This window comes from Protomyctophum parallelum (genome assembly GCF_964188405.1).
Source record: "Protomyctophum parallelum genome assembly, chromosome: 1".
NCBI classification, from domain to species: domain Eukaryota; kingdom Metazoa; phylum Chordata; class Actinopteri; order Myctophiformes; family Myctophidae; genus Protomyctophum; species Protomyctophum parallelum.
In genome coordinates, this window is record NC_139697.1 from 57,952,312 (window position 1) to 57,966,290 (window position 13,979).

General features: G+C 40.5%; 1 protein-coding gene and 1 long non-coding RNA gene across 2 annotated transcripts; both read left to right on the forward strand.

Annotated features, from left to right (window-relative positions):
* Positions 1-422: 422 nt before the first annotated feature.
* LOC310864454 lies at positions 423-1,993 on the forward strand. The gene is made up of 5 exons (XR_014569749.1): positions 423-511; positions 605-728; positions 897-1,451; positions 1,568-1,669; positions 1,787-1,993. It is a non-coding gene; the product is annotated as an uncharacterized lncRNA (long non-coding RNA).
* A 186-nt stretch (positions 1,994-2,179) lies between these two features.
* LOC310877947 (uncharacterized protein) lies at positions 2,180-7,043 on the forward strand. Its single transcript, XM_083791965.1, has 11 exons — positions 2,180-2,279; positions 2,464-2,557; positions 2,669-2,795; positions 2,904-3,115; positions 3,274-3,391; positions 3,483-3,574; positions 3,664-3,781; positions 4,118-4,222; positions 5,216-5,401; positions 5,721-5,900; positions 6,356-7,043. The coding sequence occupies exons 1-11, from the start codon at positions 2,221-2,223 to the stop codon at positions 6,571-6,573; spliced, it is 1,509 nt and encodes a 502-aa protein (XP_083648091.1). The 5' UTR covers positions 2,180-2,220; the 3' UTR covers positions 6,574-7,043.
* The last annotated feature ends 6,936 nt before the right edge of the window (positions 7,044-13,979 follow it).

Below are 13,979 nucleotides of genomic sequence, written 5' to 3' on the forward strand. Positions count from 1 at the left end.
TTGATTAAGATTAAGTATCTAGGAATCCAGCAGGGTGTAGTTAGGAATACAGTGTAGTTGGCATATTGCCCCGCACTGTGGAAGAGTACTAAACCAAATACTTAATCTCTCAAACTCTCTCTCTCTGTCATTCTTAGACAAGCCCTCCATTGGTGTCTCCAGAGTCCAGTCTACGTACAATCTACTTTTGGCCAGCTCTTTTGTGTTTTGTGTTTTTTGTAGCCTACATCCACATAGGTAGGTGTAGGATGTCCTACTGATTGACGCCTGATTGATTTATAGTTATTCCACAGGTCCATACAAAAACAGTTACTGTGGAAGATATCACCATGATAAAGCATTACACTTGTTTCCATTCTAACAGGGTCCAACCGTTTACTAATGACTAACAACTTACACATTTTTTTATTGTTTCAGTACAATGTCAACCCACATAAAGGCAGACTCGGTGTCTAATAAGGCCAGATTGGAAGGTCTTGCTCTGGTCGGGCAAGCATTAATGAAGGCAGAAGTAAGTTACATTCTTGTACATCAATGTGTAATTAATTTAACTTCTGTTAGTTGATGCCTATTTCTCTATATTTCATGACGTGTGTCCATCTAGAAGAAACTGCCAGTGACAAAGAAACCTGAAGTCTCATGCCCTGAAGTGATCTGGTTGAAGAGAGACGCAAATGGGGTTCCTCTTCCCACAGGAAAGAGACCAAGGAAAAGGACTTCAACTAATGGTTAGTCTCCATCTCAAAACGTATGGCAAGGACTTCATTCATAGAGAGTGGTCTTTGATTAGGTGTAGGGTAATCGTTTGATAGTGTTATTGTTGTGATATTTATACTGCCTAAGAGTTTGAAATTATTTGGTCTAATGTGGTTTTTGCTATTTTTACTTCCAAATAGTTACATCTACATCCACTGCCTCTGTCAGTAAATCTGTCTCATCTCCATGTCTTGGCTACCAAGAACCTGGTAAGTATAAAAACTACTTAAAATACACTCCTCAAAAGAAAGCTGTGGCAGTGGTGTTGCAAATTACGGTATGTTTGTTTTTCCATTTCTCTCCCAAAGATTTTAATTTGCAGAGGCTCGAGGAGCTTATACAGGACTCGGCAGGCATTGATGTGCAGGATCATGGTGTAGAACAGCCCAATTGGACCCAAAGACAGAAAGATGCACACTTCTCTTGGCAACAAGCAAGAGAACACAATGTCGACAACTTGCTGTCTGCAGAGACTATTGTGAAGATGGTGTGTCAACACTGTCGTTTGAGAGAAGCAGTCATCCGTTGTGGGGACTGTATGCCGTCAGAGTGGTTTTGTGTGGAATGTGACCGTTTGGTTCATGAACATCACATTCTACACAATAGGCAAACCACAATGTTTGGGTATTATAAATACATTCCCCCAACGGAGTCAGTGAAACTCATCGATGGTAAATACACCATTTGTGAACAAGGTTTGTGTCTCTTTTTTAAATTAACATACAACATTGTCTCCTATATTAAAATGTGTTATCCATGTACCTTCATTCAAACCAAACATTTCATCCAGATTGTCCTCTTGTCTTTTCAGACTGTTTGCTGCCAACCGCCTATCCGGCAAATATATGCACCTGCGACACATTTAATGTTGCAGTATCTGTCGGTAGACCCATCATACTGGTTTGCATAAATGGTAGGAATTTATGTCTATCAATCTAGATACACACACACACGCGATGTGGATAGGTATGTGTTTAAAGGACAACATAACTTTCGTGCCCCCTGTTACTTTTGTCTCATGTACTCTCAGGCCGTTATGATCTTCACGTTCCGGTGTTATCATGCAACCAGTGCAGTAAGCAGTGGTCTCCAGAGGTCAGGGACTTTATAAGAAGTGGCTACTGGCCTACAACAATGCAAGGACAGACCCTATTCCACAAAGACATCTTCCATTCCTTTGAAGCTATGAAGACTACAGCTCCAGGAATGTCGAGACAAGCCTTCACAGCCCTGTTAGACCAGAGAACAGTGCATTTTGGAAGAGTGAGTAATTAGTTTGATAATGTCGTACGGTTGGACAGTTGTACAGATTTTTTTTTCCATTATATTATGTATTTCTTTCAGACTGGAAAAGTGAATGCAGACTCTTTTCAGAGGAGCTTTCTGCAGTACACTTACTGCAACTCTGTAGAGAACCGGCTTCTGGGAAAGGAACTGTTTGTCTGTCCGGCCTGTAGCCCTGAAATGGTGGCTGTTTCTGTTGATGGGAACAGAAAACTTTACAGGTTCCAGAAAGCAAATCAGTGAGTTTTGACCTTCCTATTGGTGTGTGTGTGTGTGTGTGTGTGTGTGTGTGTGTGTGTGTGTGTGTGTGTGTGTGTGTGTGTGTGTGTGTGTGTGTGTGTGTGTGTGTGTGTGTGTGTGTGTGTGTGTGTGTGTGTGTGTGTGTGTGTGTGTGTCACTGACTGACTCACTCTATTGTTTTAGGAGTCAAGATCCTGGTTTCTTTGATGGACTTTTCTTAGCAAAAGACTCCGACGTGTCCACTTTTGTTGAGGAGGTCAGAGGAGTTGTAAAAAGTGTAAGTTTTTAACAGCCAATAAAGAGTAATTACTGTACTAATTTTGTAGATAGCCCTGCTATCTATTGTCTTTAATCAACTCCTAATATCTTCGAAATATGTACTTTGCAGACTGCAGGGAAAGCCATGTGTGGAGATTCACATTGGAGAGCTGCTCGAGAGTCATCCAAACAGGCCAACAAGTTGGATGAAGAAGGTGTTGAAATTGCCGTTTGTAGGCATGGCTTCCTTCTCAAAGGTTGGTATTAGTATATATAATCCTGATGAGTTCAAATTAAAAAAATGTAGATGATTACAGGCCCTTCATTGTACTATGCTCTCTAATATTAATTTCCCCCCCAAAAAGGTCTCAATATGTATAGAGGGGAAATCTTTGCATATCCAATGTTTCTCCAAAAAGAGTTCCAGAGTGCTACATATTTGGCCATGGATGTGACCTGCCGATATGTGCCATACTTGGAGAAGGTGTCTGAGAACCTGAGTCATCTTCAACCCCTTCAGCAACAGAAACATTGCTTGTCAGTGATGCATGCGAAAGCACACAATACCAAGTGCGAGGTGATGCTTCTTACATTTTTGTTTATGACTTAAATTAAATTATTCATTTAAATTCTCAAAATAAATGATTAGCCACACAAACCAAGTGACCTCAGGATATGCATCAATTGTGATCATGCTAGCTTCCACACTGTTAAACAATTCCATACTTCCTGTAGATCCAGTGGAATGCAAGGAACCAGGAAGGTATCGGAACAACGTTGGGAGAAGAAGTAGAGCAAGTCAACAGTTATCTCTCCCGATGTGCTCTGACCACTAAATACATGACAAAGTCAGGTCTGTAAGCTTATTTAACCCCATGCTACCCTGCAAAGTTACACATAAAACATTTTCAACACATTCTTATTAGCATTTGTGTTCTTTACAGTAAGAACTGACATGCTTACTGTGCATGCAATGGGTTGGAATCTCCGCAAAGAGAATGGCCTACACATTGCTTTGTCTTCGAGATACAAAAAGGTATGTTGATGAAAAGGGGATAACTATTTCAAGCAGCTACATGTGAAACTTCAAATACTATGACATGTTTCTGTATTGCAATTTTGCAGACACTAGAGAAGACTTTGGAGGTAGCTGAGAACTTGACAAAGTTGCAGGAGCAGTTCCATTGTAGCGATGACATGCTACAACAGTGGGTTCTTGATGTCAAGCAGTGGGCCAAGACCGGTAAGGAAGAATCTTTTACACAAACACTGTCAGACTCTTTGGCTGTAATGCATATACTGTAGCTGTAGCCTATATGTTATGGTGCAGGGATGGGTACTGTAAGTAAATCACTTTTTCACTTCACTTTCAATGTTTCATTTTGGTCTCATAACGGTATATAAATAAAGATACATTGCTATGACCAAAAAAGGTGTAGGCTGAAGCTAATTAGCTTAATTTGCCTACCCTTACCAAATACAAATAATATAGATGACAAACAAAGAAAACTAAGTAATAAGTCTGTCGGTAAACAGGAAAAAACTAAAACAATGTGTGTGATTATTTATTCTTTCTTAGGAAGTGCAGCGGCCAGTGCTGTGAATGTCCATGCTTTGCAGCTCTCCATTGAAGCACTTTTTGTGAGCATCTGCCAAAAGAAGCACTACATTTACAGGGATAATGGTATGTATAGTACCTATAGTTTAAGCTTAAATGTTTCAGCTGCATACTTGCATGATTGTGTTTGTTAAGACAGTGGCTCGTAACAGACTGTCTACTGAAGAATTTCTTTGTCAGCTGAAAATGACAACACGTGTTGTGTAAACAGAGCTATGTCACATTGTGTCGTTATATACAGGGTATATAAAGCTTTTTGAAATAAATAGCATCAGTCCTTTGCAGTTGCTTTGGAAGAAATGGTAGCATAGTATACAAAAAATATATTTAATATTGGTTTAAAGGTAGCAGCTCTGTTTATAATTGCAGTAGGTCAATCAATGGTTTGTTGTCCTTGGGGTGGTTGTATTCCATTCGCAAGCCGCCTTTTATCGCAACAGTTCACAAATCTTGCTTTGTTTGGATGGTGTTGTATATCTCCTAGTAGGTTTGGGAGTTTTTTTGTTATTGGTCATTTTTTCAAACTCATGTTGGGTGAGTGTAATCTGAAGTATGTGCTCTGATGTTTTGGTAGGTGATTAGAATCAAATGTGTAGCTGTTTCCTACATTTCCTTGGCTTGAAAGCGGGGGCTGTCTCTGGTGGCCTTTCTGTATTGCAATACTCTGTTCGCTGAGTCTGTACCTAGTTAAGGCTGGTTTTGGTTCTCGTTTGGTTTTATTGCTAGATAGAACTACATTTGCTTTGGGTTTGGGTGTCTCTTTCCAGTATGTCAGGTAGCTTTCTTTTTGTTTTCTATATGGTTATCCGACTGGCAGAGTCCCTGGGCCAGCTGTTTGAGGGGGGCATCCCCCCTAGGTTTGCATTATGGTTGAGGGCAATGTTATGAAGCATATCTTGTTTGATAATTTAATTTAATTTAGATAATTTAAAACGATTTGAAACCTACACATTGCCCCGTAAAATTTAAATAATAAATAAATACATTAAACGTTAATTCATTCATTCCTTTGACAGAGCCCCATCACAGCTTTTTCTTTGTAATACTACTCTTTTATAGATCGCAATAAAAGGCGCCAGAAGATCAGCCAGAAAATTGGCCAGGAGAAGAAAAGGTTGTTGGAAGAGCTCGAGAGATACAACCAACACGCTGACGCAAGCCCTGTGGACATAAGCTCTGTTGTGCAGAAGCTGTCCAACAAAGCTTCCCAGAGCATGATATGGCCTTGGCAGGAACAGAACGCAGGTATCTAAACTAATACATTAAGGTGTGTGTGTGTGTGTGTGTGTGTGTGTGTGTTCTGTGTGTCTGTCTGTCTGTCTGTCTACACGCCAAGCCTCATTGCTCCTGATGTGCTGGTTGGTGCCTTGCATGGTTTCCTCTGCCATCGGTGTATGAATGTGTGTGAATGTAATGCACATCTATGTAAATATAAATGCACCATTTACCATAACAACACTGACTCACATGCACTCACAGCTGTATGCTTTTGGATGCCAATGTCTCTTGCTCCATTTCACCTCTAAAAAAACCCACGACTAATCATGTTGTCATTCCTTCACAGATGGTGTTGATATCCTGACCAAGAAGCAGCTCTTTGACCAACGCATGCTTCTTTCGCGGCTGGTAGAGGAAAAGCACATCATTACAAAGGAGATGATGCAGCACCTTGCTTTCCTCAAGGACTCTCAGTCAAAGGTCCAGACACAGATGGACACCATTTCAATGAGCACACAGACAAGAGGTAAGTGAAAAATGTCAGGTGACTGCTATCATGTTAGTATTTTGTAACTAATCTATGTTTTATTTGTTGCTATGTATTTGAGATCTCTACTGTCAGAAAAGAACACTTTATATTAACGTCGTCTTTATAATGCGTTATAATGTGCTTATAAGGCATTATAACACTTATAATCATGTATAACAACATATAACCACGTTTATAACATAAGTGCTGGTCATAATGCATTATTATGCTCAGTGGAAGTATAAAGCACATTATAACTTAGGTGATTATAAAGACACATAGAGAAGTGCTGTAATGTCTGTCAATGCATAACAACCAATGTGTATTAAATGGAATAATGTCGTATAAGCATAAGCAGCAGCAGCCTTTATAATGCATTATAAAGGCGACCTTAATATAGTGTTATCGACAAAGTTTAGTGTGAACTTTATTCCACTCTTCATACATTCTAGATTTTCCAAATGGATTGACAGAGGAGGGTTCCCAGGGCCTCATCTGTCTGCTGAAGCGAAGGTTTGAGGACCATAAACTACAACAGCAGACTGCAGCGAGAGCATACAAGGCCATTCTTGGACCAAGTCCAATGTTGTTGGAACAGGAGGTGGCGATGGAGGATGAAACACACTGGCAAGAACACAGCTCAGATGAGGATGAGGACGATGACGATTAGACAATGGAGAATCTCTACCAACTTATGACACCACTGCTATATCAAGGACAAGTAGTCATTACTCATAAGCATGAGTGACGGCTTTCGATGGTGACGTATATGTCGATCAGTGTCGGGTGGATTAAAGGAAAGGACAGCGAGAGAGACAGAGAGACAGAGATGCACGATTGTCCAGAACCAGCCCAAAAGCCTCTGCCCGGGCCTGTACCTGCACCCCTATATCTCCATATATGGAGCTGGCCCGTTCTGACTGTTGACATCACTTCAGTTCATATTTGGGCATGCCTTGACACAAAAATCCATAGAATGAAGGGACAGAGAGAGACAGATACAGAAATCTTCATATCTGGGCATAAAAGGGACACTGAGTGGAACGGGTATACTCTGACATGGGTACGTGACTGCTATGTGAAGGAACGTTTGAAATGTTGAATTATTAGGTTAAGCTATTTGCTACATACCTACTTTATGTATGTAAAAAAGTAGTATTATGAAGTATGGTACAAGTTTCTATCTATAAAAGAAATACAGTTCTAACGATTTAGAATTATTCTGGATCCCTCTTTAGTTTCTCAAAGAGAAGAAAAGGGTCCCGCACACTGTCTTTCACTTATAGAGTAGTAGTTAACTACTACTCTATAAGTGAACCCTTTTCTTCTCATGAATTGCAGTTGGCTCCGACGCACCTGTCCTTGTAGGAGTGCACAAGGCCTTTTCGTTACGTAGTTTCTCAAAGAAATATAAATCATCTATCTGATGGAAAAAAAAGGTATATAAAATATGTTACCACGTATACAGTATCATTATTTATTTTAAATTGTCAATTGCTTTCAATTTACTTAATCTTGGGCTATAGTGATATTAATACTAAATGCATCTGTGTATATGTATAATGTAATTTGTAAGTTGATTAGCTGTATACTGTGGTTACTTTGCACCACTTTTGATGCGTATGCACCGTCCCAGCATATTTTGATGCGTATGCACCGCCCCAGCAAATTATGTAATGACTACTTGTGCCTGATACAGCAGTGGTGCCAGATTACATACATGTATACATAGGATTTTGTTTTGTTTTGCCATGTTTTTTGTTCCTGCTATTTTGTTCCTGCTATCCTATTGTTTAAAACATGAGTAAAATTATGATTCTCATACCATGTTTGTCGTATGTTTGCCTTTTTCCTGTGACACATCTGCCAGGCTTATTGGCTGTCAACATTATGACACACTTAGGTGGTTTTCGGTGGATGCTGAAAGTGCTCTAGACATTATAAGATGTCTATCAGTCTATAATTGTATATGAACTAGGCATAATCTGTTTATAACACTAATTACACTTATAAAGCAGTTAATGACGTAGAACATCACATGTTGCTGGAGACTATACAGGCATTGTAGTTATAAATCATAAGGGTTCATTTTTTAATGGTGCAACCACTCCCTTACGGAGATATGGGTGTCTGGCTGGGTATGAGCACAACAACATCATGGTTGTTTTTCACCACCTGTGTGCAACCTAACACACACGCACATATTAACTGTATATATATGATGATTTCGGGTGTACCAGTACAGTGACAGTACAGTACAGTAGAGGGACTGCCACACGGTAACTGTCATTTCTCAACCGTTTCGGACGCGGGGCAGCTTGCTGGAACTGGGTTGGCACCTCAATGAGCCTTGTAGTGACTTATCACATCAATGCATTAGAGCAGTGACAACAATGAGTCCAATTACCCAATTATAATCTATCTATAAATGTGCCTTGTCTCTGTACGTGTTTATGTCTGGAATTCACATAACTCCAACCATCCACACCGACTTCAAATTCGACACACGTTCCGCACCACCACAGGGAGTGCAGTGCTTGGCCTTGAGTGAGAGAGACAGAGAGATAGAGAGAGACAGAGATGCATGATTGTCCAGAACCAGCCCAAAAGCCTCTGCCCGGGCTATGTACCTGCACCCCTATATCTCCATTTATGGAGCTGGCCTGTTCTGACTGTTGACATCACTTCAGTTCATATTTGGGCATGCCTTGACACAACTCCATAGAATGAAGGGACAGAGAGAGACAGATACAGAAATCTTCATATCTGGGCATAAAAGGGACACAGTGGGTGTACGGGTACTCTGACACTGGTACCGGGTATTGCATATAGCCAGGTGGGGCATGGATCTCCAACTTCCATCGTTACAGAGTAGATGCTCTACTTAAGGTCAAGTATATAAGTCATAGGCAAGTAATAAAGAATGTGTAATAAATACCTACTCATGAAGCATTATGAGTATAGTTATTGGTTATTAGTAAAACATTGCATGGATGCACCTGGGACGTATCCTCAGTGATGTATCCCAAGGTCATCTCTCGAACATCATACCCCTCACTCAGGCGACCCAGCTGGGGTGATCAAGTCCCAACTTACGTCCCAGTAGCTACCCTCAATCAGTCCCATTAGGGGAAACCCTGGGCCACACAATCCGTTGGAACTACTCCTGAACTACTCTGCCAGGGCTGGGAGGTACACTTCTGGCTGGAAGGATTAGGCTTTGTGGGTTGACTCCTCCTCCTACGTCTCACCAGGTCCACTCCTGCTCTCAGGCCCAGACCTGTGCGTTTCACCAGAGTCCCAGCATCAGACACTTCATTCAGGAGTGGTGGGCAATGGTTAGAGTGTCCGCCCTGAAACTGGGAGGTCGGGGTTCGATCCCCGGCCGGGTCATACCAAAGACTGTAAAGATGGGATCCAATGCCTCCCTGCTTGGCACTCAGCATCAAAGGGTTGGATTGGGGGATCAAATCTACTATTCAAATGATTCCTGAGTGCGGCACGGCTGCAGCTCACTGCTCCTCACCGTTCCAAGAGATGGGTCAAATGTGGAGAACAAATTTCACTGCGGTAACGTGTGTGACAAATCAAACGACTTTGATGCAGACTCCACCCGAGCGATTAGGTGGTGCTGAGGCCTCACCGAGGGTTTGTTGGGCTTCCTCCTCACGGACGACACAGACTGGGGCACTAACCCATACTGCTCACCCGGGTGCCGTCTACATTCCAGCTGTCACCCGTCTCTTTGGTGGTCACCAGACTATACCTGGTTGTCACATAGTCTATTCCTATGAGTCACTATACATATACCATAGTTATAAATGCATTTTAAGTATATTCATAAAGCTTTTTAGATGGGATGCATAGCATGTGTTACCCTGATATATCAATGTCAAAGAAGTGTCAATATAGAAATATCAAATGGGCAGCCTATTCCAAGAATATTAACAGTCTGTCCTAATTTCAGTAATGGAGAATATTCCTGCATTTAATAACCATAATCAGTACCAAACCTGTCCAGTTGTACAGTAGGCCTACTGCATTTACCCATTTCTGTTGTCCTTTCCTGTACTTCTCTGACGTATATATACAATCAAATATGCGCTGGAATGGGAGTGAAACTGGTATACCAAAAGAGTTCATCCAGGTCATCAATATGTCCTTACACTATTACACTACTATTACACTTATTACACTATTGCACTTATTACACTTATTACACTATTACACTACTATTACACTATTGCACTTATTACACTATTACACTATTACCCTACTATTACACTATTACATTATTATGGATTAGTCTTGCTCAAGGTCACTTCAACACTAACTCTCGGGGAGCCTGGATCAAACCGGGTTACCTTCCAGTTTCCAGTAATCACACCTGCACTGGATGTGACTTAATTGTCCAATTCAACTAGGTATACTCTTGATGGGGATGTACATTCTGTGCTGGCATACATAGTTATGATTATGAAGAAAATGTATGTTCATTGCAGTTATTTTTGTTTCCAACTACTTTAGAAAGTTTGCACCACACTGTACAGTACACAGACAATAGCTAGAATATAGACAATAGTAGAATGATTATGGAGGCAAAACCAGGTTGATGACAACCGTCATGTTAACCAAGTGTACAGTCTAAGCTCCATGACTGCAGGAACAATAGCAAGGTCTTCACACATTCACAGGTTGAACTTGAAAATCTAACAATATGAGCAGTAGAACTGTAAAGACTTTTGAAATACTGTGTCCCATTTATTTAATTGTATGCATGGCGGGCCCCTTGCCAACACCTAGTCCTACTGAGCAAATGATGAGGCTGTGATTTATAAACAAATACTTTATTACAAAAGTTATGAAAATAAGAAAAACAAACAAAATAAATAGCAAATTGTGCAAATTCAAGAAAAAATAAATAAATGTATAAACAAATACTTATGAAAACAAAAAGTTATGAAAATAGTGCAAATAAGAAAAATAAACAAACAAACAAAATAAATAGCAAATTGTGCAAATTCAAGAACAAAAAACCCCCCATTCAATTGGTGTTCTCAGTGGCCGTCTCAGTGGCCTTCAGCTGGCTGAGGATTCCCTCGGTTGGCTCCCACGTGTCTGCAAACTCTTTCTGGCTGAAAAACACAAAACAGATGATAGTTGTGAATAATACCAAGAAACTGGAGTATATTAAATCCTTCCACTGGCTCCCTGTGTCAAAGAATGTATTTCAAAGTAATACTGTTGGTATATAAAGCCCTGAATGGTTAGACGCAAAAAGTGGAAGAGTCAATTGATGCCCCACATCCCTGTGATTCACAGACACTGAATTAATTTACTTGGTTTACCCGACTGGGAAAGGTCTGCTTTCTGACCATAAAATCAAAAATTAATTTGGGGAAGCATTTTGTTTTTATGCACCACATATCTGGAACAAACTCACAGAAAACTGCAGGTCTGCTGCCTTTCCTTATTTTAAAACACAACTAAAGACATTTGTTTGCCTCTTTGATTAACATAATTTTCTCTCTTCAGCTCTGTAACTTTCTTTTCTTTTGTTTCCTTTGCTTGTTGAACTGTGTATAGACTGAATTGCCTTGTTGAAATGTGTTATACAAATAAACAGCATTCCCTTATAAATAATAATATATTTCTTGACTTTGAAATCATGTTAAGCATTTACATATTTCTTATGTTTCAAGAGCATCAATCACTTTACTCTGCAAGACAAGTAACTAACAAGTTAGAGAAACAAAGTTAAAGGGTTAAAGTTACCATGTGGGGCATGGAGCCCATTGAACCAAGGACTGCTTTGTGCCCTTTGGAAGAGGGAAAACAGGAAAAATAATCACAATTTTATTTTTGATTGAATAATGACTCCCAGCTTCTAAAATATTCACAACACATCAGAGATAATACGATTACTAGTCAACACTCATGCTGGAGAACAGGAGCCTCTACTCTCAACAGTAAAACGTTGTAAACAGGCCTGGTACACATCAGAGGTAATATAATAAAATTCACACCTGTGTGAAGTGAGGGGCGCTCTTATCATCTTACAACATCAATTACAACATAATGTTTGTTTAAGCAACGGGTGCTAATGTTTGTTTTAGTCCTCAAAACAAACATTACATTTCTCTTTATTAAACAAGCATCGTTGAAAGACAAACATTAAAGCTGTACCGTATATAGGAGAAAAATTTAAGTAATTATACATGTTCCAAATACTGCTGCATTTCAGGCAGAAGGCAAGATTGTAAATAGTAGAGCAGATACTAACTTTTCTCTCACGAGTCTTTTCGGCAACAGACTTAATGGGCCAGGGGATCTCGGAGGACCAATGCGTGCAATCTGTGAGAGAGAGAGAGAGAGAGAGAGAGAGATTGCAGCACTGTTTTTTCCTTAAAAAAAAAAGAAAATCAATCAATAAAACATATTTATGTAGACAGGGTTCATTAGACAAACATAAAAAACCCACTATACCTAGAGAAAGAACATCGCTATACCATAAAATAAAATAAAAACATCTATAATTGCATTGTGTATAATTGCAAAGTCTGTGTGTATGTACGTGTGTGCATCTGTTCCACGCAACTTGAAAACCGCTCGCCACACCGACTTCAAATTAAACACACGTTCCACTACACCACAGGGAGTGCAGTGCCCGGCCTTGAGTCGGTCAGACCCACGGTTATCCAGAAAAATAACTCTGACCAGGCTCTGGACAGGGCCCAAATTAGCCAATTGATCACACCTAATCTCACCTATATCTCCATATATGGAGCTGGCCTGTTCCGACTTCACAATGATATTCTGACATCTGCATAGACTCCATATTTGGGCATGCCTGACAAAGAACTCAATATATGGGCATAACAGGGACACAGACATAATAACTGGGTGGACATGCATTTCCAACTTGCATCATTCCAAGTAGGCCAGCTCTAGGAATAAAAATTACAAGACACAACGGTACCAACGTTTCCAAAAAGTAGACCGATATCTGATAACACCATTAGACAGCAGCATAATAGAATTCTGACTTACTTCTTACTACTCACACATTGCAAAACAACTCACTTGCCTTCCTGAACTTAACCAACAAGCGTGCTCAATTGAACATGAGAAGAAATTCCTCCTCAGCATCTTGAGAAAATATTATACAGCACTGCCTTTACAGATCACCAACCAACATCACAATGAACGGGTAAAGACTGGATGAAGTATAGGACTTCAGGTTCTTTGTGAGTGAGGATGGCAGCTCCACAAAGGAAATAAAAACAAGAATCAGCATAGCAACATCAGCCATGACAAGACTTGCCAGATCATAAAAATGGTCTATGGTCTAATTTAATGGAATAAATGGATGATCAAATGCAGGAGTTTTCACGACTCATCTAACTGTAACTAGGGCCGTCACCTTCCCCCCCCGCCCCTCACTGGTGCGAAACTCGGTAGGAAAAACGGGGTCGCTTACAAGTAACAGGTGCTCTTCACCATACTCTATGGTTGTGAGAGCTGGACACTCACAGCGGACAGAGAGCACAGGATACAGCCCTTTGAAAGCAAGTGCTTCAGAAGGATGCTTCATATTTCACATAAAGAACACCGGACAAACGATTACTAGTCAACACATGCTGGAGAACAGGAGCCTCTACTCTCAACAGTAAAACGTTATAAACAGGCCTGGTATGGCCATGTCACAAGACATATGTCCCTGCGAGTGAGAGTGAGCCTTTGGTCAGTAGATCTGTTAACATGTCCCAGATACCTAGCTTTGCTACACACAGATAACACATGGCCTGAGGAGAGATCATTATACCCTCTTGTCCTGCAAATCATTACAACACTCTTTGACATTCTATTTCTCATCAAATGCTGCACCATATTGTCAGCTCCAGAGACACCCTCTAGAGCGTCGCAGTCCCGCCCCCTACCAGGGCCCAGGAATTGATTCCCCGTTCATTTTCCTCATAGACTTTTCAAAAAGTATTTATTTAAAGACCTTTTAAGCCTCGTACAAAGCCAACTCGAGTTGTGAGAAATCATCACAACAGACGGCAGGTTACAACA